The sequence below is a fragment of the Chelonoidis abingdonii genome, chromosome 1, assembly GCF_003597395.2.
Source record: "Chelonoidis abingdonii isolate Lonesome George chromosome 1, CheloAbing_2.0, whole genome shotgun sequence".
NCBI classification, from domain to species: domain Eukaryota; kingdom Metazoa; phylum Chordata; order Testudines; family Testudinidae; genus Chelonoidis; species Chelonoidis abingdonii.
Window position 1 is genome coordinate 32,557,731 of NC_133769.1, and position 24,451 is coordinate 32,582,181.

General features: G+C 40.4%; 1 protein-coding gene across 2 annotated transcripts; it reads left to right on the top strand.

The window, feature by feature from the left end:
* The first annotated feature begins 637 nt into the window (after window positions 1–637).
* On the top strand, window positions 638–22,513 carry GTSE1 (G2 and S-phase expressed 1). 2 transcript variants are annotated; one of them, XM_032768921.2, is made up of 11 exons: window positions 638–716; window positions 6,227–6,284; window positions 6,367–6,970; window positions 8,307–8,456; window positions 9,822–9,969; window positions 13,218–13,595; window positions 13,838–13,910; window positions 14,659–14,910; window positions 16,430–16,598; window positions 17,553–17,687; window positions 22,306–22,513. In XM_032768921.2, exons 1-11 carry the CDS (start codon window positions 638–640, stop codon window positions 22,387–22,389), a joined length of 2,130 nt encoding a protein of 709 aa, XP_032624812.1. In that variant the 3' UTR covers window positions 22,390–22,513. The 2 variants fall into 2 exon arrangements, with proteins under 2 accessions (XP_032624812.1, XP_032624813.1); XM_032768922.2 differs by lacking the exon at window positions 17,553–17,687.
* Window positions 22,514–24,451: the final 1,938 nt, after the last annotated feature.

A 24,451-nucleotide genomic window follows, 5' to 3' on the forward strand; every position in this document is an offset into this window, starting at 1 on the left:
AGACATGTTTTAAAAAAAGACTTAATGTTAAGGTACCATGGTACTTAGTACAGATATCTATCTAGGTAGCCCACAGAAGCTACTTAGATATTTCCCAAAGGGAAAAGGGACACTGTGCGGGGCTGGTCCAAACTGCTTGTTCCCCTGCATGTCCTGTTTACTCTTGCCAACTCATCAACTTGGGCTTTAAAAAGAGACTGTCCTGATCAAAGTGGGTCGTATGGTTTCACTAACTTAGATTACATGAATAGTTTAAACCTGCATTTCTGTACTGGATCAAAGTGCTTAGAAGTAACATTGCAGAACTCCATGAACTCTCATCTATGTGCTGGGCTTGGAGCTTTGTTTTACAGAGTCCCACCACTATATTTGTAAGTTCTTCAGCACCATCTCATTTGACAAGAAGGGAGACTTGAGATTTGTAGAATTTATGAACCTTGCAGTCATTTGCAGAGCTATTCCTGAAGTTAATCCAGCTCTTTGAAATTATGGATTTCAGAGTTTGCTCTTCATTGAACTGCACTACATGTGGTTCCCTAAATGCAAACCTTGTCAATAACCTGATTCCTGTACTTCAAAACATGCCTGCAAAATTAAATTATCGTGAATCTTTTTGAACTCTTATTTTGCAGACACTATGGAGGAAGGAAAGGAAATGTCAGTAGGCTTGTCAAGTGATATGACTGAAGAAAAACTGGATGTTTGCAAGAACAGTGGTAGGTGGAAAACTATTGTTTAATTATCTTATTATAACTTTTAGTAAGGGATATACAAGTCTGAGCTATTTTCTAAGATACAGCTACACTGCAGTTGGGGGTGCAATTTCTAGTTCAGGTAGACATAGGCACGCAGGCTTTGACTGAGCTAGTAGGCTAAAAATAGCAGCATAGTCACAGTAGTGCAGGCAGCAGAACAGCCTAGCTGCCCAAATACATACTTAAGGTCTCGTACTGGATTGTACGTGGGCCACTAGCTTGGGCTATGTAGCTATGGCAACACTGATGTTTTTAGCATGCTAGCTTGATCAAAGATAGAGCATGTATATCAACCTGAGCTAGAAATTCTACCTCCAACTGCAGTGCAGATGTACCCCACATGTTCTGATTACTTAAATCAGTGATTCTGTCACATCTGTTCCATAACCTGCTGTGTAAGCAGTCTTTTCATGGATGCCTGCTGTTTCCCACTACTTAGATCTTAGTGATTTACTGCAGAGCTCTATAAGAGTTCTTTGAACCACTGGTAGCCTCTGCAACATTGCAGAGTGATGGTGGCATTTAGGGTCTTTCTAATCTCCCGACTATTTCTACTCTGAAGTCTGGTCTAGCAATTTCTTCTTTCCATATCCCAGAGATGGTCATCCATCAGTTTAGCTTCCTTGTTAACTGATGCTTGACATACTCTATATCAGGGGTTGGTAACCTTTCAGAAGTGGTGTGCTGAGTCTTCGTTTATTAACTCTATTTAAGGTTTCGCGTGCTGGTCATACATTTTAATGTTTTTTTAGAAGGTCTCTCTACAAGTCTAGATATTATATAACTAAACTAGTGTTTTATTGTAAAATAAACAAGGTTTTCAAAATGTTTAAGAAGCTTCATTTAAAATTAAATTAAAATGTTGATCTTACGTCACCGACCCATTCAGCCCGCTGCTGGTTCTGTTCATCTAGGCTGGCAGTGGGCTGAGTGGGGCCTGCAGCCGGGACCCCAGCTGGGAAGGGTCTGGCAGCCAGAACCCCAGACCAGCAGTGGGCTGAGCGGCTCATCCCGCTGCTGCTCATCCTGCTGCAGTCTGTGGTTCCATCCTCCGGCTCCTGCCAGTCGGGATCCCGGCTGCTGGACCCGCTCAGCTCAGTGCCGATCTGGGGTCCCGGCCCTGCCCACATACAGTGAGTACCTACTTTCTCCCTGGTTCTGGCCCATTCTCTTCCTCTTTCTGCACTGAGCTGAGAGTTGGAGTGGACCGAGCACAGGGCTGGAGGTGAAGGGTGCTTTAGATGCTTGTCTGTGCCAAGGGAGTTCATTTTTTTTCAGTAAAAATTCCCTAAGAGCCTGTTTTTCTGCCTCTCAGTAAGTGCACTGCAACCTCACTCCAGGCAACCAGATGCTTAAGCCCCAGTGCAATGCACTAATCTGGAGGAAGATAGGCATTCTTTTGCCTAACTCGCCTCCAGGGCCAAATCAAGTAACTAGGCTCAGAGCTTGCCTACCAGATTAGGTCCTCATGGATGAGTTCACACACAATGGAGTGGAGGAAGACCTCCCTTGTAACGCTTAGCCCAGTGGTTAGGAGGTGGGAGACCCACAGTTCAAGTCATTCCCTCCACCTGACTCAGACAGGGAATTTCAACAGGGATCTGCTACCTCTCAGGCAGGGGTCAGCAACCAAAGGCATCATGTGAGATGATTTTGAGTGGTACTCCCAGTGCCTGGGTCCCAGCCACCAGTCCTAGGGGCTCTGCTGCTGGCCTGGGGTCCCGGCCGCACTCAACCTGCTGCCAATCCCATCCACCAGTCCCAGGGGTTCTGCTGCCATCCTGGGGTCTTGGCCGCCAGCCCAGGGCTCTGCAGCTGCCCCCAGCTGTGGACCACTGTCCCCAGCCTGGGGCAGTGAGGAGTGCAGACAGGAGCAAGGGGGTATGCAGTTCAGAACCCCCACCTTAAAAATTGTTCCAGAGCCACTGTACTGGGATATTTTTAAGTCCTGATTTGCTGCTTACATCACTATCACACCACATGAACAGCGCACTGCGTTTGACGTGTGTGCCGTCTGTTGTGATTTTTTTTTTTCCCCACTGTAAGTTGAGGGGTACATTTGACAAAATGTCAGCTCCGAAGAAAGCCAAGTTAGATGTCCGTTCATTTCAGCCTTCTTGGACAGACACATTTGGATTTATTCAAAAGAAGGACCATGCTGTTTGTACTTTTCTGTTGTGAAAGTGTTTTGTCACACATCAAATGTTCGACATTTTCAAACGAAGCACGAGAAAACCTTTCTTGACGAAGCAGACAGACTGAATCAATCAAAAAGATGGTAGCAGGATACGAAAAGCAAAGCAGTCTTTTTAAATGCTTAAGTATAAGTAAAAATCAAGCCACAAAAGGAAGTTACAAGACTGCACAGTGCATTGCAAAAAATGGAAAGCCATTTACAGATGGGGAATACATAAAAGAAATTTTTCTCAGCAGTTCAGAGGTTTTGTTCAATGATTTGCCAAATAAAGATCTGTATCTAGAATAAAGGAACTGCTTGTCTCTGCCAGAACTGAGACACGCGTAAGTGAAATGGCAGAAAACATTAATGAAAAGCAGACAACTGCATTAAAAGAAACAACAGTGTTTAGCATTGCAGTTGATGAGCGCCTGGACATAAGCGACGTTCCATGTTTGGCAGTTGTTGCAAGATATTGTGCTTCTGATGAAATCCAAGAGAAACTTTGTTGCCTAAAACCCCTGTATGGCACAACAAAGGGGGAAGATATAGCAGAAACTTTTGTAAACCATTTTGAAGAACAAGGAGTTGACATCAGAAAAATATTTTATGTGACAACAGATGGTGCTCCTGCAGTGGTCAGAAAGCAGAAGAGATTTGTAAAGTTACTTGAAGATCAAATTGGCCACACAACAGTGGAATTTCACTGTATCATCCATCAAGAAAACCTGCATCTAATTCAGAGCTTAATAATGTGATGAATGCAGTGGTGCAAATTGTGAATGTCCTTGTTGCTCTATCTGCTTTGACTCACAGACAGTTTCAAGCACTGCTAGAAGAGATGGACAGTGCTTATAATGACATTCCACTTCACAGCAACATTTGATGGCTAAGTCATGGCAAGGTTTTGGTGCACTTTGTAAACTGTTTTGATGCAATCAAGGCCTTTTTGTCGGAAAAAGGACAAAACTACCCTGAACTGGATGATGACAAATGGCTGTGTAAGCTCATGTTTCTAACTGACATCACTGCTCACCTGAACGAACTCAACCTCTGTCTCCAGGGTGCAGGGCAAATGGTTCTGGATCTTTGTGAAACCTGGAAGGCATTTGTTATAAAACTAGCAGTTTTTTCTCGGGATATTCAAACTTCAACTTTCCGCTACTTCCAACACATAAAAGAGCTATCGACGCATTGCACTGTCAGTGTCGATGAGATTGGAACATACATGCAAGAACTGGAATCAGAATTTTCTGACATTTCCAGCGATTTGGCCCAATGCTTTCTTTTTTAATTAAACCTGAAAAGTTCAACGAAAGCGACTTTCTCTGTATTTCAGTGGATGGGTGTTGAAGATTTTGAAATGCGACTCATTCAGTTAAAAAGCTCAGAATTGTGGGTATCAAAGTTTGTAGATCTGCAGAGTGCAAAGCTACCGAGAGAGATCTTGGCACCTCTATTCTGACCTGCTGCACATCCCTGCCAGTGAAATTTAACTGTTTGCAGAAAATTGTGTTTGCAATCCTTTCAGCATTTGGATCCACATATACCTGTATGAACAGGTATTTTCATACCTGAAATCTGTCCTCTGTCCCTCTCCGGAGCTGGTTAACAACTGATCATTCAGAAGCCTGTGTGCAGCTTAAAGTATCCAAATACGTGCCAGACATTGGAAAACTCAGCAAGGGCAAGGATCACACTAAATTGATAAGATCTGCATTTTAATTTAATTTTAAATGACACTTCTTAAACATTTTAAAAACCTTATTTATTTTACATACAACAATAGTTTAGTTATGTATTATAGAGAGAGACCTTCTAAAAATGTTTAAAATGTATTACTGGCACGCAAAACCTTAAATTAGAGTGAATAAATGAAGACTTGGCACAGCACTTCCGAAAGGTTGCCGACCCCTGCCCTAGGCTATAGAATATTCTGTTGAGGAGCCCCCTCAGTCTCTCCTATTGAAGCTCGCCTGGATAAATAGTCAACTATCTCCCTCCATTCATTGTATAGGAAGCCTGAGCACGTAACTTGAACTTTGTGAATCCCAGTGATTTTTCTAGGTGCCTGAAAGTTAATGTGGTGACACTCACCGTTACTATGTCTAAGTGCCTCAACTCTTGACATCTCTTCTGAATGTTTGACACCCACCATGCCACTTGAAGCCCACATCCCTAATCTCAGATCTGGCTGACAGACAAAACTGACACCCTCCACTAGGAACTTTCTCTTTGCCTGGGATCCACTCTGTGTCCTCCTTACCCTCTCCCTTTTTTTCCGTATCCCAGTTAGATCTCCATTCTGCTGCCTTTCAGTTCCAGGCAGGCCTTCTCATTCCCTTATTTTCACCTAACTACTGTCCTCTGACTTGTTCTGTGCCTTATTCAAACAAGTCCTCTTATTCTTCTCTTGCTGGGAGGTTGGAAGTCTGTCCTAGCTTTCCACTGTATCTCATTTCCCCTCATCTTCTTTGCCTTTTAAACATTTGACAACTGGTTTACATTTCACCCTTCTATTTCTCTGATCCGTTCCAGTCTGGTGCTTTCCCACTTCACCAAAACTGCTCTGATTAAAATAGCTTTCCTGCATCTTTTGGCCACCTCTAAACTCAATAACATCCTCTCTTCAACTGCAAACTTCTAAGGTGAAATTTAGTAGCTTATTTTAATTGTTTCAGTTGAGTGCAATGCAAAAGGAATGGGTGATAAAGAAACTACCTTTAAGCCGAATATTTTCTGACAGTCATCTTGACATCTGTTTCATTTCAGTGTTAAAAGTAGTCTTGGTCACTTTCCCCATGGGCTCTCAACATTTTTGCTTTTACAGCCTTTTCCTGATTTTACATGTTTCTCTTCCCTGTCGCTATGTGACTGTCCCACAAACTTTCTACTGAAATAAGAGCACTGGCTATGCACAAAGTGCAGTCAAATGCACAAAAAACTAAGATTTTTTCTATTCTTTCAATTTTAATAATGTTAAGTGTTGTTTGAAACAATTAAACATGTTCAGAAAGACGTGTGGTTATTTTTAATTATCTGACCTAATAACTTGAACTATTGTCACAGTTAATTTTAAAGACATCTTGGCAATGTCTTTGGAATTACTACAATTGGGGTGGGAACTTGAGGATGATCAAGTAACTACTTAAAACAAAATTAGAAGTAACTAAAGGTTAAATTTGTTAAGGCTAATGCCAACTGGCAGTGTTGTTAGAAATATAGTGCAATGGAAATTGTATAAATCCTGTAACTACAGCGATAATCACAATTAATGAGATTGTTATACTTTCAGACTTTCCCCTTCTAACTGATGAAAAATTTGATTTTGACCTTTCATTGTCTCCTGCAAGGTAAGCTAAGCGTTTAAGGGCAAGAACATATTTGAAGTGCAAAGGATTTTACAATATCTTGACTATCTTGTCTGTCTTACAGTGGAAATGAAGATGAAGTTTTCGTTGGACCTCTTGGACACAAAGAAAAATGTGTTGCTGTCAGTATTGAAGCAACTAAAGATGCTGAAGAAAAGATCTCTCAAACCCCTGATGATAAGCTTATGTGGAGTCCTCTTACTGGAGAGAAATTTGTAGAAATTTTTAAAGAAGCTCATTTGTTAGCACTGCAGCTAGAAAGTGGCAACAAAAATGAACAGAACAAAGTCACCCAATCAGAAGGACCAAAACCCAAAGTTATAGAAAAATTTGTGCAAGCATCCAAGTCAAAACTAAAAATCTTTCAAAAAGGAAACATAGAAAAAAGCCCCAGGGCTATTAAAAGGGAGACGTACTGTGTGTGGGACAGCCCAATTTGTCAACTGCCCCCTTCCTTTCAGAAGCGTTCAGATTTACCTGTGACTGCAGTTGACAAAACTCCTCCAAACACATCTAGTCCAATTAAAATCCATAAATTTCCTAAAATATCTGTTTCACCTCTAGCCCGAGAACAGCAAAGTGATGAAAAAAATAAAAAGGCAATAAGCAAATTGCACACAAAGGCTTCATTTGCTCTTGGAAAAAGCCATCAACTGACAGTAGAAAAGGTAAAGAATTTTCTTCTGGATAACTTAATACTCAGTAAAAAACATGGTTGTCTTGAGATAAGGGACTGTTTAAATCTCCTGTAAGCTTTTGTTTAACCACTTTCTTTTTTAATGCATCTCTCCATTGTTTGAGAGACCCTCAAATAGGAAACTGACTTGACACAAAGAGCTGGTAAATGCACAAGGTAAACTGAAGGCATATTTTAACTTGTTATACCAATGCTAGTGAAGTAGTAGTTATTAAAGTAGTGGCTAGAACTTCAGAAAGAAGTCATGTTCGTTTCTTTAACTGACTGAATTTTAAGTTTTTACACTTATTAATGCCTGACTTCTATGTAACTATTTAATGCTTATTTTGTCATCTCTTTGGTAAAATTATTGCTGTCTTTTGGTGATTTAGATGCCAACAGGCTCTTTACTTATATTAAGCTTTCTTCAAAATTGACAGTTATAGGCACAGCTCTGGAGATACAGCAGTAATAACACTTTCTAGTCTTTGTACACACCCTATCTAGAGCATGCTTAGCCAACTATGTAAGATTGAGGAGGACCCAGCTATGCAGCAGTACACTGAAACACTGCCCAGATACATTAGGGGAAGTGGTAGTTGTGTTAATCACCTCTCATGTACATAAGGCCTGTCCAGGTTGTTCCCTGCCTCCCCTCCTTCTGTTCCTTCCCCTTCAGAGCTTAAGCTGTGCAACTAGTAAGATACTCCTTCTCTCCATGTGCACTACTGAGGAGGGGAATGTTGGCTCCTTACTCCTGAGAAGGAGAGTGAGAAATTTCTGCCATAGGCAAGGGGGCAAGACAGCTTCTATAGTCTGCTCATTTCCCCTTTGTCTCCTATCCCATAGCTTTGATAGTTTCGCTGGCCAGGTGGCCCTCTCAGATGCTAACTGGAATAGACTTGTGAGCTGTGCAGTCTAAAACTTTCATGTCTAGCTGTTGGTGTCAGCCAGGGAAGAATCTCCTTTGGGTTACTGGAAAGAAGGGTTTGTGTGTGCATTATATTTATGCTTACAAATGTGAGACCTACCTTTTCTTAAAATAGGAAAAGCCACTGCAGTGTCTAGGGAGGAAGAAAGCCAATTTCAATAAATGGGAACATAGTCTTTGCTGGATTTAACAACTTTAAAGTCCAATAGAGTCTAAATAAGTTGGGAACTTGGAATTTTTAATGTCTAGCAATCCACATATTTGGTAGATGCAATATGCTTTTCCGTTGGCATGAAAAATATGGGTTATAAATAAATAAATAAGCTCATGCAAAATCTTCGGAGCTACTGCAATTGTAATAGCTTTCAAATCAATTTTAAAATTTTAAATCTTACAGCCAAAACCAGGGAAAAAACATTTGACCAGCATGGGGTCATCTGAAGATCTACTCTCTGACAAATCCAGTGTTGCTTCAGATGTATGTGACTCATCATTCAGTGGGAGTTCATCATTACAAGACAAGCGAGTTCTTCCTTCTCAAAGCAAGGTAATGGCAAGTGTTAATACAACTGCAGAATGAATATGTTCTTAGAGTGCTGGTACTCTTACATATATAAAAATGGAGACGACAAACCTAGCTTTCTGACTTAGACTTAATGCCACAGTCTTGTCTTATGAATTCAAGGTAAAATTTCTATTCTACAACTGCAATTCTTGGGTGGCTAAGTTTATACATGAAGTATTTTTCCTATATTTGTAACAGAGAATTATTCTTAGTGCATCAACATATAGTTAGATATTGTGTTAACATGAAATGTTGTATGTAATATTAAGGGGCAGGGAAATGCAGATAATAGACCTCATAGGAGGCTTGTGGATTAAAGTCTTTACTCTTCATGGTCACCAATTGGGCTACTTCGAAAGATTTGTCATTTTTATAGCATGGAAGCAGAATAGCAGTGACTCTAGCTACATCAGAAGCCAAATTCTAGGAACCATAGCACTACAATTTAAGTACTCATGTCTACCAAGAATGCGTCTAACCTGTGGAATATAGTTTGTCTCAGTTTTGTTAAAACTTGTACAGCGTTGCAAGCCACTTAATATTGCCTATGCTATTTCCTCTTCTCCTTGCCCCTCCTCCCCCGAGGTGCCTGATTTATTGGCAGTGGGTACAGTTAAGTGAAATATTGGCCACTCTCACCAGATCTGACACTAATGGAGCAGTCTTAGTTATAACTGTCAAACTCGCTCAATCACTTTCCCTAAGAAAAGAATTGTAATAACATGAGATATTGGATGTAAGGCAGAGAAAGATGCCTAACCCTTCAAAAATAGCACTCCAATGTACTGTCCCATTAATCTTCATTTCTATATACACCTCTACTCCGATATAACATGACCCAATATAACACAAATTTGGATATAACGTGGTAAAGCAACGCTCCGAGGGGGGCGGGGCTGTGCACTCCAGCGGATCAAAACAAGTTCAATATAACGCAGTTTCACCCATAACGCAGTAAGATTTTTTAGGCCCCCGAGGACAGCATTCTGTCCGAGTAGAGGTGTACTTAGAATCCATCTTAGGGATATACTTGAGCTGGGGGCGGAGAGGAAACACCATCAGGCTAAAAATCAATTTTAGAGACCTATCCTATTCCAGTTCTACATAAGAACTTAAGTACCATATAAATGTATAATTACATTTTTATTTTATTTTTTTTGCTTCCTAGCAGTCTGCTTTTTACTTAACTTAAACATTTTAAAACAGGATTATAGAACTTGTCCCTGGGACAAACAAAGCCAGAGAACAGTGATGCATAATGATGTAGAAATCTAACACATGAAAATGTTGTTGTGCTTGCTTAATGTCTTTTGTACAGTTAAATAAACTAGACTTCTTTATTCACAGTTCGGATTAAGAAAGACACAGTTAAAACCTCCTAGTGCTGCTAATGGTCCTCTAAGAAAGACCACCTCATCTTCATCGTCGTCATCCATTTCAAGCATGAACTCCAGTTTGAATTCAAGTTTGTCTGTCTCTCCCATAGGGGGAAATGGTAATAATTAGCATAGAGATGCAGCATGCAAATCACTTTAAACTTAAAATAACTAATGGGTTGTTTTTGACTGCAGGTTCCAAAATGTGTTTGGGGCTGTCTGTATTTCTTGTCAATTCAGAACAGTAGGCTGTCTTTGGGGTGGAGTTTGGAGTGTTCCCAGGATATGGAAGGCAAGGTAGGTGAGGTCATATCTTTCATAGGACCAAGAAGATACAAGCTTTCAATAGCTTTTCAAGCTACGTAGAGCTCTGCATACCTTCCACCAACAGAAGTTGGTCCAATAAAAGATATTATCTCAGTCCCTTGTCTCTTTGGTGTTGAGAACAGGTGAATAAAACTTCATGTAAGCTGACAGTGTGGTAGTTAGTTCAAATTCTTGACTTCTAGCACTGGAATTAAACCAGACTTTAGAATCAATGAGGCTAATATCTACAAACCGGGATCTGACACAATTACATGGTAGGCTTCTTGGTGATGACTTAATTTTTTTAAAATATTTTTTTAAATAGTCCATAATAATTCCTTTCTGGTTAGAATTATGGCTAGCCACAAGAACCTGTAAGTGCCACGGTGTAATGTGATCTAGAGAACAAACAACATTATGATATAGAGAAGAGAGAGGAGGTAGAAAAGTCTGTTACACGAGCCCTGATTTTTTTTCCTCCAAAGCCGCACATAGTAAACTTTTACTTATGGCAAACTTAAAACAGTAATATCACAAAGGTTGTGGTTAACACAAAAGCAGGGAGAAATGCAGTTGTCAAAGCTTTGTCAGGACTTATTAGAAACTACAGTGGAATACAATAGCTTACAGTTCCTTGATCCATTGTAAAACCAGACTAAAGCACAAATCTCTAACGTTATTTCATATTTAAACATTTGTCTATCATTAAGATAGAAGCAGTTGTTGTTCTACCTGAAGAGTAGACTTGGAAGCCTTTCTGAACTTCCTGTTTTACAGTTCTGTATTAGCTTTTTACACTAAACACGCACCATCTCTGTTCTCTGTCCCTGTAGCTGTGCACTCTGTTTTTAATACATGTTGGCAGGCTGTATTTCCTGTTAAAACTTAATGACAGAACCCTAGACATCACACTGCTGCCCAACTTATGTCTGGAGCAGAGGTTCCCAAACTTTTCTTATTGCATACCCCCTTCCAGATCTACCAACTGCCTACATACCCCTACCCTTCTCATCACTGATACTGTGTGTTCTTAACACTACCTGTCTTTAGCCATCTGTCCATATTTCACTGTTCAGTACAGATATAGTGCAACGTATACAACTGAAAATAAAACCCTAAGTTCTGAGCTCAGTTAGACTGGACTGTTGCTGGCCAATTGAACCCGCACTGTATGGTGATTGGAGGTGTCTCTGTATCTGTGTTCTCATTGGTACACCTTGAAGTAAATTAACTACTGTATTTTACATAACACATTCCCACAGAATTTTAAAGTTTTGTCTAAGTAGCCTATTATGAAAATACAATAAATAAAATTTACCCACAATTTCTCCCATGTACCCCCCACCCTGAGATGTCTCACGTTCCTGCAGGGGTATGCATACTACAGTTAGGGAAACCCTGATATAAGAAAAAACTACTACTTAATACTAGTTAAATGCATATGCTCTTATATCTTCTGTAGTAATCCAAGGTGGTAACAGAATGCACTGTATCTTTAGCAGGCAATTATTTTAGGATTGTCACCCATCTTATCTGTATCCCATGTGATATATTACTTTTTTTTTTTTTTTTTTTTTGAGGGAGTAGGGAGGAGGGACCATTTATTTTTTTTAATAAAACTGAATTAATGAGTAAAGTTGCAGGATATAATCAGATCTATTTCTAGCATAAAATTTGACCTCTATAAAGAGGTCAAGTCAATGTTTAATGAGCAACTGATATCTTTAAAATGTATCCAAAAATGGATTTGCAGAAGTATATGGATAATGTATGTGGCTAAACTACTTATTTATTCCAAACAAAATGAGTCCCTGCCCTCAGCTGCTCATAACGAAAGAGTGGAAGAGGAAAACATGCTCCTAATTTCTTGTGAACTAATAGGTTCCCTGTTTCAGGAAAGAGGCACCTGGAGGAGATGAAAGTATTTTGGCATGCATGATTGGGGAAACTCTCCAAGCGTAGTGGCCTGCAGGAGCAAGCACTGAAGTGTTTGAGAAAAGTGAAGTGTGTGTGGGGGGAATAATAGGGTCCAAAGAGAATGTTAAGTGACCACAGATGAACTGTAGGCAGGGAGAAGAACTGTGTAGAGCCTTGAAAACTAAACTCTAGCCCAGTCAACATAACGTATAGATATGGGGTTCCCAAACTTGGTTTGCCACTTGTTCAGCGTAAGCCCCTGGCGGGCCATGAGATGCTTTGTTTACCTGAGCGTCCGCAGGTACGGATGCATGCTGCTCCCAGTGGCCAGGAATTCTCATGGCCCGCCAAGGGCTTACACTGAACAAGCTGTGAACCAAGTTTGGGAACCTCAGGTTTAGATAATAAGGAAGTCTTATCGGGAAGTATAATGCAAGAATGTGCTATTGGAGGACACAGATTAATAAGTTTAATAAAACTTCAGTTCAATGGGAAAAAGTGTAGTAGTATGTCTTGGAAATATTTAATGCGAATGACTAGAAACTGTGTAGCAAATCCAGTTAGTCTAATTGAAAAACTAAGATTTTAAGTGAATAAGTAGAATATTGAAACTTGTCATTTAAAAAAAAGTTAATTTTTAAATACTCTTAACTAGCACAGGTAAGAAGACTTCATTGAATGTCCCTTAACATATGTATTTCAGGTAGCTGGGTCAACTACACTGAAAATACAAGTTATGCTTTAATATACCTATAAAGAGGGCATATTTAAGTGCTTCTCAAAATGCCTTACTCTTGTTTCATTTGACCTAGAAGCTGATACTCTGAATCATGTCAAGTAGGCTTTTCTGCAGCATCAAAGACAAATAACCACTTTGTAGACTTTTTTCCTACAGTTTTCACTCTTCTGGGATTTCAAAACTAGTGGCTAAAAAGTGGAAAAATTTGAGACCTTTAAATTGCAACAACTGCATAGTTCAGATGCGTGAACACCTATCTCAAATCATTGCATAATGTTTTCTTATGTTCAGCTGCACTTGAGTAAACTTAGACTCTCTTGTAATTAGTTAAATGTACCTTGTAACCAGTTGAAGGGAAAACAACTAGCAATTCAGAAGTATAAATATGAGCTTTGTATCTTTCAGCTAAATCAAGCTTCTCTTCAAAAATTTCTGTGAGCAGCTCCAAACTCTCATCTAGCACAAAGAGTCTGGCTATGGTTAGACCTATCAGAATGTCATCTGTGCAGGCTGTCCATTCTGATGTGTCCTGCAAGCAAACAAGATCAGTTAGTACTCCCAGAATATCTACTGCTGGGAATTTAGCCAAGTCTTCAGTTTCTGTGACAGGATCCCAAACTCTTGCCAGTGGAATTCAGAGACTGAGCTCAGTTCCTAATCTGCAAAAGATATCTCAGCAGAACAAAGATGGAAGTGCAGCAAAAGGAAACACATACCCAAAAGACAAGGCTGAAGTTATACTCACACCTTCAAATCAGATTAAGGTCCCTAAGAGATGTGGAGGTAAGCACACATTTTGGAAGGCTGTTTTTTGTGTTAACTTGGCTTTTAATTTTAACATTTCTTGGAATCCTCACAGTATATGCTAATCGAGAGTGAGATTTGTCTTTATTTGTACATTGTTCCAAAGCTGCTGGGATGGAATGAATCATGTGACTTGTAGGTGAGGTGTTATAGTTGAAAACTAAACTAATATAGATAACAAATAGGTAATGACATAGAGTAATATTTTTCTCTTCCCTTAGGTTCATCACCAGAAAATACAGCATCAAAAATAAAGCAGCCAATCAGATTACTATCTTGTGGCACATTTGGGAGGTAATGTAATTAGAACTTAACAGGTCACTTGCATGTTTTTCTTAACTATACCTACATTTTAAGAGTGTTGTATCAAGCAACTATGTAATCTAAGTGCAGTTCTAATTACTTTGAAAATAACATTGTGAGGTTTTTATACTCTCCTAGTGACTTCCAGATTACTCTGCCCTTCCACAAGTAAAACTGTTAAAACTCACCCTGGGATATGATGGAGAGGAGACAGTTTGGCTTTCTTGGGATTGGGTAACATAAATACCTAACTGGAATTCATTGACAATTCTGATGTGTAAGGGAACAGAATTGGGTTTCACATAGCAGTGATATTTCTGCAGTGCTAATGAGGTGTTTTTGTGTTTTTTTAAAGTCAGCTCTGAATATATTCAAGAAACAGATCTATTGAGGGCTGTTTTCACATAATACCTGTTCACTAGAAAAGTGCACTTCAAGATTCTGTTACATTGAGTGCTCTCCTTCCTCTTCTGTCTCAAATTAATCTGAAATTTTCACAAAATGAAGGTTTGAAACATCTGTTAACTGAACCTTATCTATGAGGATGTGACCAGTTCCAGCATAATACAGCAATCCACTTTTAATGTTCAGGTTTAGTTATCCTAACACTTTCATAACAATTTGTGTTCTTAAGCTTGCCTTATGTTGTTTATTTCTGTTGTCTGACTAGTATTCAGAAAGAAGTTGTAACAAGTTTCCAGAAACTTTCAGTTAATATATGCTGCATGTTTTCCTGTAGTGGTGTGGCTGTTTGCACTCCTGTCAGACCTTCCGAAGATGGGGCCTCGCAGAACTCTTGTCTTAGTTCCAGGTCCATTTTAATTACTCCAGCCAGTACAAAACGTTCTGCTCTGCCTACCCCCGCCAGTCGTCGTATCTCAGGAATTCCAGCAATGACTCCTAAAACTTTGCCAAGATCTGTCTCCTCTCCACATTTTATGTCTGTTCGTCAAGTCTCCAGTGTGTCCGCCAGAAAGACTCTTGCAACTGGGTAAGATACTGCAGGTGTAACATGCCTTATTGAAGTCTGTTAAAACTCCTGTTGACTTCATTGGGAGAAGGATTTTGTCCAGATTTTCAGATGCCATATGCTAGCATGTAAGAGATTTCATCTACTGTTGAGCAGAAGCATGCCCAGGTAACTTGCAAAATAACACAGCTATACTTGTTAGTTCTTTCCAACATAAATCTCTAACATGGTTTGGTTTGCCTGAATCCCTAAACCAAGGGATAATGTTAGACTCTTGTAAAAATAGTGACGATAAACACATTTTAATCCATCACTTGACCACATCTTCAAACTACCTATGAATCAACTTGAATTATGTGCATCATAGAACTTGTATTTGAGGAATTCTGCTCTCAGCCAGTTTACTTGACGTACAGAATAGAAAGTGACTGCAGAAGTAACTTTGTGTTCCAACACAATGACACTTCCAGCTGTATAAAAGATAATACAGGATCTAAACATGGCAATACTTTCTAGATGACGAAAGCAAACAGGCAGTTAAGTCAAATGATCTATTTTTAAGTTCTGTTTAAGTTACACTTTAAGGTATTGACCAGTCTTATGCTGTCACCATTATAAAATCTGGCATCCTAAAAGAGGCCAAGGATTGAATTAAGACTGAACTACTCTTGCTCCATAAGGTGGTCTTTCCATGTCATAGTTGAGACTGGCTAGGTACCAAGGGGAATCTGGGCAGCACTACCACAATTCTGTACCTGTTCTGTGGAAGGGATGCAATCTCTTCCATAGCTGTCAACCCAAAATCTTTTCACAAGCTCTAAATATATACACAGCTTAAACTAGTATTTATGGCAGCCTCATGGTGCTGGTTTCCCAGAATAAAATTTAACTAACCTTATATTTCATGTTGTGCCCAAATAAAACTTTTTGTTCCAATGTAAGCCAAGCATCATCATGCCTGTCTCACATCTCTCAAATGTTCAGTTACTTCCTCAAACTACAAGTGCAAAATGTTCTTTCTTCCAAAAACCCTCTCCTTTCCCAACTCCACTATCCTACTGATTGTTAAGCTTGCAACTTTGGAATCCTCCAATTTGTCCAATTTTGTACTTTTCCCTTCACCTGGGATTGGACTGAACCAGTTCAGTGACATGTAGTACCAGCACTTCTCTGGTATAGCAATCTCTGCATAAGCTTCCAGAAACTTAAGCTAAAATTTTCAGATGTGGTATCCTAAAAGTATCCACCAAATATGGATTGCCCATTTTTCTTGTACACTGTAGACTACTTTGCCTTGTCTAATTAAATTGTAATTCCTCAGGGCAGGGACAGTGTCTTTAAGTTCTGTTATATGCCTAGCATACTTTTAGGTAATGAATAAATAAGACATTATTTCAGACTGAGGGATTTCACAAAATGGAGAAGAATAAAGCTATCAAATGGCACTCTAGCTTTTGTTGGGCAGCTAAATGACATGAACCTTTAAGAGGTGTTCATCAGGCATTACTATTAAATACTTGCCAACTTTACTTTCTCCCAGTTCTAAACAGGCAAAGGACACCAAGACACAAGTGTCATCATTTGAAGATGATGACTTATCTCCTCCACCTATTATACCTCTTACACTTGTCTTTTCACCAGAGAAGACTACTGAAATAGCACAGACTGAAATACAAAAACAGCCAGCTGAAGGAGCACAAACTAATGAGGTAGGTAAACTAAATTGAATCCACTTTTCCCTCTTGTAAAAGCTGCCGTTGAGTGAACTCCATGAAAATGTGAGCTGTCTACTAACTAAAAACTTGCTCAAATTTTGAAGCAATCTAGATTAGGCATATATGTGCCCTCTAGTGTTTGTTTATCATATCACTGAACAACATTTCTTCATTGGGATAAATGTTCTTGGAAAACTAATTTTTGTCACCTGCACAAATAATTGCAGGTCAAATTTAAATTTGCACTCCCAGTTATCCGCACTGGAAGGTCCTTGTGTATTTATGAATCCAGTCATGAAACACAATACAATGTGGGGTAATTCTAATCGCAATTATGCAATATATCTGTTTTTGGACAGTATTGAATGTCTGTAGAGAACTGTTCAAACCATAGTGTTAAAAGAAAAAAAAAAAAGTCTAAACTCATATTTGCTGGAATTGCTTGCAGATATCAGTCATAGACCAAACTAACAATTATTCATTGTTAGTTCAACTGTAGCTGTTTTCTCTGGTATTCTGTTTATTGAATGCTGGAAGCTTGCTGTGGATTTTGTTTGGTGTATGTAAATACTGGATAACAATCAAATTGGACAGAGGTGTGACTAAAGCTAGTAATCTGATAGAACTGTTTCTTTGTCAAAATGTTGTCAGGTCACAGTTGTAGGTACAAGGTTAAAACTGAATTGAAAAACTGAAATATGAAACAATCATATTTGAAAAATATTCTCTAGCAGTTACATAATACTTTACCACTGCTGCTCTGCACACTAATCCTCCCCGCATCCACCAAGCTATGCTGCCTTTAGGATGGTCTACGTATAACCTACAAACCTAAGAATTGCTAGTTGCTTTTTGTGGCTTTTCCCTGTAAGTCAATAACTGACTTACCTACATTCTTCTGAAGGAAGTACAATAAACAGAGGAAAATAAACTATTTACTATTTCTAGGTCTTGCTGGTAGATATTGGAATAGATAAAACTTCCATTGCTGCTTTGGAATGTGAAAGCAGACCTCTCATTGACCTTTCTAATACTCCGGAAGTGAATAAAGTTATTCCATTAAAACCTAGTGTGGTAGGACAGGTAAGGTATCTCAATCTTATCTCAATCATTTATTTCCATAAATGCATAAAAATACTGCAAAAACCAATTGTTTGGTTGTATGAATTTTTATGTAAAATAGTTACTTCTCCCCTGTAACAATGTATTGTATATGAAATACACTTGGCACTAGTACCTTATATTTAATCCAACACTCTTAGTTAAGATGAATCCAATTTATGGATTCTTCTCGCAGTCTCTTCCCTTTCAATCTCTAAGGTGAGTGAACATTTTTGTTGTAAAACACAGCTATGAATGAGCATCAGTTCATGAATCAGGTCCCTTCCAACCCTGATATTCTATGATTCTGTGAATCAAGGATCTTAATTATTCAGCTTTGCATGGCCCACTCTTGCTGTGCTGGAAGTCAAAAAACTAGCTGCATCAATTATTGTTGTGGAAACACAGCTCTGTGCAGGCTCACTACACTTCTCTTAGTAGCAGTGGCATGTCATGACACTTTTAGTACATTTTGTGAGGTTGTACAAGGGACTGGATAGAATCATCCCATGGACATAGCCAGTCAGGAGGTCATATTCAGAGCTTTCATATTCCTGTAGAAATTAATTCTGAGGGGCACACCACTGCTTACTAGCCAGCTAGAGTATATTCCTGCTACTCTTCTCTGCTGTGAGACCATGTATGTCAAAACCCCTAACTGCAGCACTGGTTTTCAGACCTGCACAAATTCAGACCAGTTTTGCATGTGGAGGTTTGTGTAAACTGGTCCTTCACTCCTGACATGGTCACCGCTCTTCAAAAGTCAAAGCAGCTGAGGCTTGACTTTGGCTTTTAAAAGTAGCTTGGTCACTAATGTGCAGGGCAATGTCGATTCTTGGCTTTCCCTCCACTGGAGCCAATATAGAAAAGCAGACATGGTAGTAGTGCACACTGACAATATTCCTAGTGTTCAAGGCACATTTGCACACGTTGAGTGTAGGATTTAACTAAGTAGTCATTCCATGACTTTAAAAGATGTGTTTGGGAGGGAATGGTAAGGGGAGTAAGCTATTACCAAAATCTGTTACTGTGATTCCCTGAAACAAATGGTGCTTTTTAGGGGACAACAACTTGATAAAAACATCTGGTGAAAGTGCTGGTGCTTTTATTTTACTAATAAGTAAGGCCCAGATCCACAAAAAGACATGAGTGTCTAGAAAAATCACAGGAATACTATGATCTGCAAAGCCTGAGTTAAGAGTAGGACCAGTGGTTAGGTTACTCCCCTAGGATGTGGGAGCCTACCAGTTTAAGTATCCCCTTCTGCCTGGATGAGGGGATTTTATATATCCATTTAATCTGTACATTTAAACAGGAGTCTCCCACTTCTCAGGTGAATGCTCTAACTTTCGGGCTGTGAGATATTCTGATGTCAGTCTCTCCTGTTGAAGCTGTTTCACTTTGGATAAAAGAACAGGAGTACTTGTGGCACCTTGCAGACTAACACGGCTGCTACTCTTAAACCTGTCACTTTGGATAATCACTTAGTGCTTGGCTACATTGGCACTTTACAGCGCTGCAACTTTCGCGCTCAGGGGTGTGAAAAAACACCCCCCTGAGCGCTGCAAGATGCAGCGCTGTAAAGTGTCAGTGTAATCAGGGCGGCAGCGCTGGGAGCACGACTCCCAGTGCTGCACTCTACACCCGTAAGGGATGTGGTTTACAAGCAGCACTTGGAGAGCTCTCTCCCAGCGCTGCGGCTCTGACTACACTCACACTTCAAAGCGCTGCTGCAGCAGCTCTCCCACAGCGCTGCCGGGGCAGCGCTTTGAAATTTCTAATGTAGCCAAGCCCTTAGTCAGTGAAGCAGGGGGACTGGATCTTGGGTCTCCCACATCCTTAGTGATTGCTCTAACCACCCAGCTATAGGGCCCTTCTCATGCATGTGTGGTCTCTCTCTCGCCCAATTACTCTTAAAGAATGGAACTACTGTAGAAAATAAATTTAAGAGGGGTGTGTGACATTCCCCAGGGTACAGTGTGGACTGATGGACAGCTGTGTCCCCCTCAGTTCTCCAGTGTGGAGTGCCTTTTACACAGCTCTGCTGTGAGAGCAACCACTCCTTGTCTGCCCACACAAAGCATGTTATCATTAAATCACTACTAGTTATACTGTATGAGTGCTACAGCCAGCCACCCTGGAATTACATTACAGGGCAACACTAGAAAGCTCCCAGTCCCAGACTCCCCTTCCCTCCCTGCCTCAATGTGCATCTTATACTGCCCAGCCCCTTCTGAACAATACAAGCTCATATATAGTCGGTCATGTCATTAATACACGATGATATGCACAAATCTTGTTCTCTCAAATGGAATTTGCCAAACATTTCAATCCAAACACTGATTTAGATAAAACAATAAAACAAGTTTGTTAACTATGGAAACATAGATTTTAAGTGATTACAAGTAATGAGGCATAAAAGAATTTGTTACAAAGAAATAAAAGGTAAAACACCTAACTTAACAGTTAAGTGAATTCAAAGCATAAGGTTTCTCTCACCACATGTTCTAGCAGTCTTATTGGCTGAATCTTTCAGCCATGATCCCTCCACAGTCTAATGATGCTTTTGACCTTTTTCAAGTGTTGTCGATGCTGTGAGTAGAGATAAAGGGAGAGAGATCCTTTGGGGGGTTTTGTTCCCCATTTTTATCTTTTCCTCCTCTTTTGAGAATCATCTCCAGCTGAGATTCAGGAGACAAAGTCTGTGGAGTCAGGAACTTCCAGCTGTTTTTTTGACAAGATGTAAATTTCTCACTCCCATCCTTTTTCCTGCCAAAGAATGGGCGCTTAACCAGATGTTAGTCCATTTTATTTTGTTGACACCTAGCTGAGGCATCAGTTTGCCTTTTGTCTTTGAGGAATTGGTCTAAACTTGGAATAAGTCTCAGTAATGCTATACAATGTTCCCACATGTTTCACCAGGACAATAATGATCAGCACATGATGGATTTTCAGATGATACCTCACAAGGCATATTTTGTACAAACTCTTTTTACAAAATTATAATGGATTTAACATTGGAATAGAAACTATCACGGTGGGTGGGAGGGGGAAGGAGGAGGGAAGAGGCTCAGGTAGAACACGTGCCTCTTCGACATCTCTCAGCAGCTAGCGGAGGTGGAGGGAAACCCACATCTTGGGTTTTGTGAATCCCATTTTTAGGCACCCCTCTTCCTCTGTTGTACAGGAAATCTGAGTACCTAACTCTGGCTTTGAATCCCAGTGTTGTTTTTTTTAAATCTTCTAAGCACATAAAAGCTACGTGTTGAGAGGCTCAGTATCACACCAACTGATTCACAAAGGGATTTTAGCCCTAAGACTCAGTCCTCATGTATTTTTTGCATAAATTCTTAGTGTAGCAAGAAAACTAGAGATCCGAAGCAAGTAAAATAGGTATTTTTTTTTAAACCTTTGGGAGCTAATTCAGTCATGATAGACTAGCATTCTTTGATACCTTGGGGCAGAGACTAGGTCTCCTTTTGTATAGCACCTAGCACAAGGGGCTCTGATTGGTGCATTGGGTTCTGCCGAAATTAAACTTTTACAGTTGGGTAGTGAGGCTCTAAATTGAACATCTAAGTGGGGTGTAGGTATTTGTCTTCAGGCAGCTGAAGAAAAGATCTTTTGACTTAATAGTACTGCTGATGTTCTAGAAGTTAACTGCACTACCATTAGGACAGAGGTGGGCAAACTACAGCCTGCGGGCCACATCCAGCCCGTGGGACCATTCTCCCCAGCTCCTGGCCTCGGAGGCTAGCTGCCGGCCCCAGCCTCAGCTCACTGCACCTGCTCTGCGTGGCAGGGTTGTGAGCTCCTGGGGCAGTGCAGCTGCAGAGCCCAGTCTGACCCAGTGCTCTGCTGTGCGGTGTGTAGCTGGCTCCAGCCGGGCGGTGCAGCTGCCTGTCCTGGTGCAGCCACACCACCAGCCACTGGTGCTCCAGGCAGCACAGTAAGGGGGCAGGGAGCTGCGGGGGTTGGATAGAGGGCAGGGGAGTTTGGGGTGGTGGTCAGGGGGCTTGGGTGTGGATAGGGGTTGGGGTGGTCAGAGGGCAGGGAACGGGGGGGTTGAATGGGGACGGGGGTTCTGGGAGCAGTCAGGGAGAAGGGGTGGTTGGATGGGGCAGGGGTCCTGGGGTGGCAGTCAGGAAGGAGAGGAGGGGTTCCAGGGTTGGGGGCTGTGTGATGCAGCATGGGAGAGAAAGGGGCCTGCTGGCAACACAGGGCCATCTGGGCCACTGTGTGTCTNTGGATGGGGCAGGGGTCAGGGGCAGTCAGGGGACAGAGAGCAGGGGGTGTGGATGGGGTAGGGGTTGGGGGCAGTCAGGGAACAGAGCAGTGGTGGTGGATGGGGCAGGAGTTCCGGGGGGCTATCAAGGGCAAGAAGCAGGGGGGATTAGATAGATGGTTGGGCCAGGCCATGCCTGGCTGTTTGGGGAGGCACTTTCTGAAACCCAATGTAGCCCTCAGGCCAAAAAGTTTGCCCACCCCTGCATTAGGGTGACTGGCTGAAGTTACCTGTGTTCCTGATAGTCCTATGTGTAGAGTAATTATCTGGCAAGATACTAACTAAATCTTATGTCACTTCGTTTCTGTCTTTCAGCTAATAGATTTGAGTTCTCCTCTTATCACTCTGAGTCCTGAAGTGAACAAAGAGAATCTGGATTCCCCTCTGCTGAAGTTCTAAACTAAACCTTAGCTCAGCCAAAAATTTATCTTGGGACTAGCATCTACAATCTTGATTTGATATATTAGCTATCTTAATAGGACTGCGTGGAGTGAATATCATGCAATAAAATCCCTTTAATGTACTACTAGAATGTAACTTGTGTTGACAAAATGGAACTAGAATAATATGTTCAGCAAATCCAAATTGGGAGCACTTGATTAACATGACTGTCTTCATGCATTGTTGCAGATCCATGTAGTTTAAAAAAAAAAAAAAGTGCTGTATGTCTGCTGTAGTAAAATTATTTTAAGTCTAATTATACATAAGTGACCTTTTTCTAAAGGTTTGCTAGTAAATAAAATGATCTAAAGTACTAAAATTAAACTGAAAATTAAAGCTAATGTGGTAGTTGTCTTTGTATCTAAGGGATTTTAATTGTCTGTATACATATGGAAGTATAGCAAGTCTAGAAATAAAATGTTTTTGGGCCACCAAATATGTTACATGCTAATTGTGCCATGGAATATTTCAGGAAGCTAAAATAGCCACATTCAATAAAAGAAGCTGGATCTAATGGTACGTTGATGCATAATCAGGATATTGTTAAAGATGGTAATGTCAGAACTTTGCAAAGTTCATATAAATTGAACTGCTTGCACTGAAGGCTTTTTCTGTAACAGATTTAGAAAATGGGAAAAAATGGGATCAGAGTGAAAACTGCATTAGACTAATTTTAAATTCTGATAACTTCGAGGTAGGAGAATATGGCAGGAACAGATAAAACAATGAGGTCAGCTTTAGAAAGCAAGGTAAAGGATGGGATTTGACAGCCATCTGGTCCACTGTATGAGGAATGTAATTCTAGATGTAAGAAAGATGAAGTCAAGAACAGGACATAAAATGAGTAAAATACCTAGCTCCTCCCATTTTATCTTATGCATCAAATGTAATGTCTGATCTGCCCTACTTTTTGCTAGCGGTCTTGTTTGGAGGACCCAGAAATGAACTGGAAGCTTTTTAACCCTTCAGCTATCAACAGACCTGTATTCTGATGTCCATGGTAACAACTCCAACTCAGCCAGTCTAAACTATAAAAAGCAAAAGTTGAAGACAAAGCCTGCTATGAGCTGAATTGTTTTGATTTAAAACGCCTGATAAAGGTTCTTTAAGGCTCCTGGTAAATCCTTGTGTTCATATGACTAGCTGAAAGATTCTAGACGTAGGAGGTCACTTTTGAAATCACTGGAATGTTTCAGTTGATGTTATGGGTTGAGGCTCCTCTTCTTAGACATGGTGTATCTGGATCTTGGGCCAAATCTGGACTACCAGATGCTTTTGAATGGATTGTGAATTTTTTTATTTAGTCTTATCATCTTGTTATTGTTGCTGGGTTTATTATTATTTTCTCTGGCGGCTGGACCTTGACCAAGAAATTTGGACCTTGACAAAAAAAAATTGACTGTTCCTGGCTTAGGCCTACATTCTGATCAGACTAGCCAGAGAGGAAACCAATGGCATTACCACCAGCTTTGACTAAATCCTGAGCACTGCCTGGCATGTGAGACTTGAGTTCTGGCTCTCTGACTTCCTCAGGTCGGGGGCCAAGAGGGCAGGTAACCTGGGTCCCCTCCTTAAGAAAATTCTGGTTGTGCCCCTGGCTGTAGAGTCTCACAAAGCTCAATCTTCTGTCTACACCATCGAATAGCTATATGAAGCAAATTCACCTTGACCACTCCTTTGTCAAATGTCAACAGGATCCCCTAGCTTTCTTCACACCATCATGTCTGACATGCTCCATGTGGCTTGAGGCTGCATAACTCCCAGTTTCTATGTATTGTGAGACCTTTTGGAAATCCATTCCCTAGAGCAGGGGTTCCCAAAGGTGGGCTGTGACACAGTCCTGGATGGTCTGCCAGCACAACTCCATTCTCCAGTCAAGCTCTTAGTAAATCTCTAATTCCATGTGACTCATGTAACCTAAGTAAAAACTATATAAATGTAATATTTTGCGATGTATATATTGGACAGAGTTTAGAAATCTTTAGTTAAAAAAAAATAAGCTGCAATATGTCAACTTTAA

What these genes read in the sequence shown, in the direction of transcription:
- GTSE1 (XM_032768921.2), top strand. Translation starts at nt 638, where the DNA reads ATGGAGGAAGGAAAGGAAATGTCAGTAGGCTTGTCAAGTGATATGACT. An exon ending in CTCTCCCATAGGGGGAAATG is followed by an intron (nt 9,970 to 13,217) that starts GTAATAATTAGC and finishes TGTATCTTTCAG; the next exon opens with CTAAATCAAGCTTCTCTTCA. An exon ending in AGAAAGACTCTTGCAACTGG is followed by an intron (nt 14,911 to 16,429) that starts GTAAGATACTGC and finishes ACTTTCTCCCAG; the next exon opens with TTCTAAACAGGCAAAGGACA.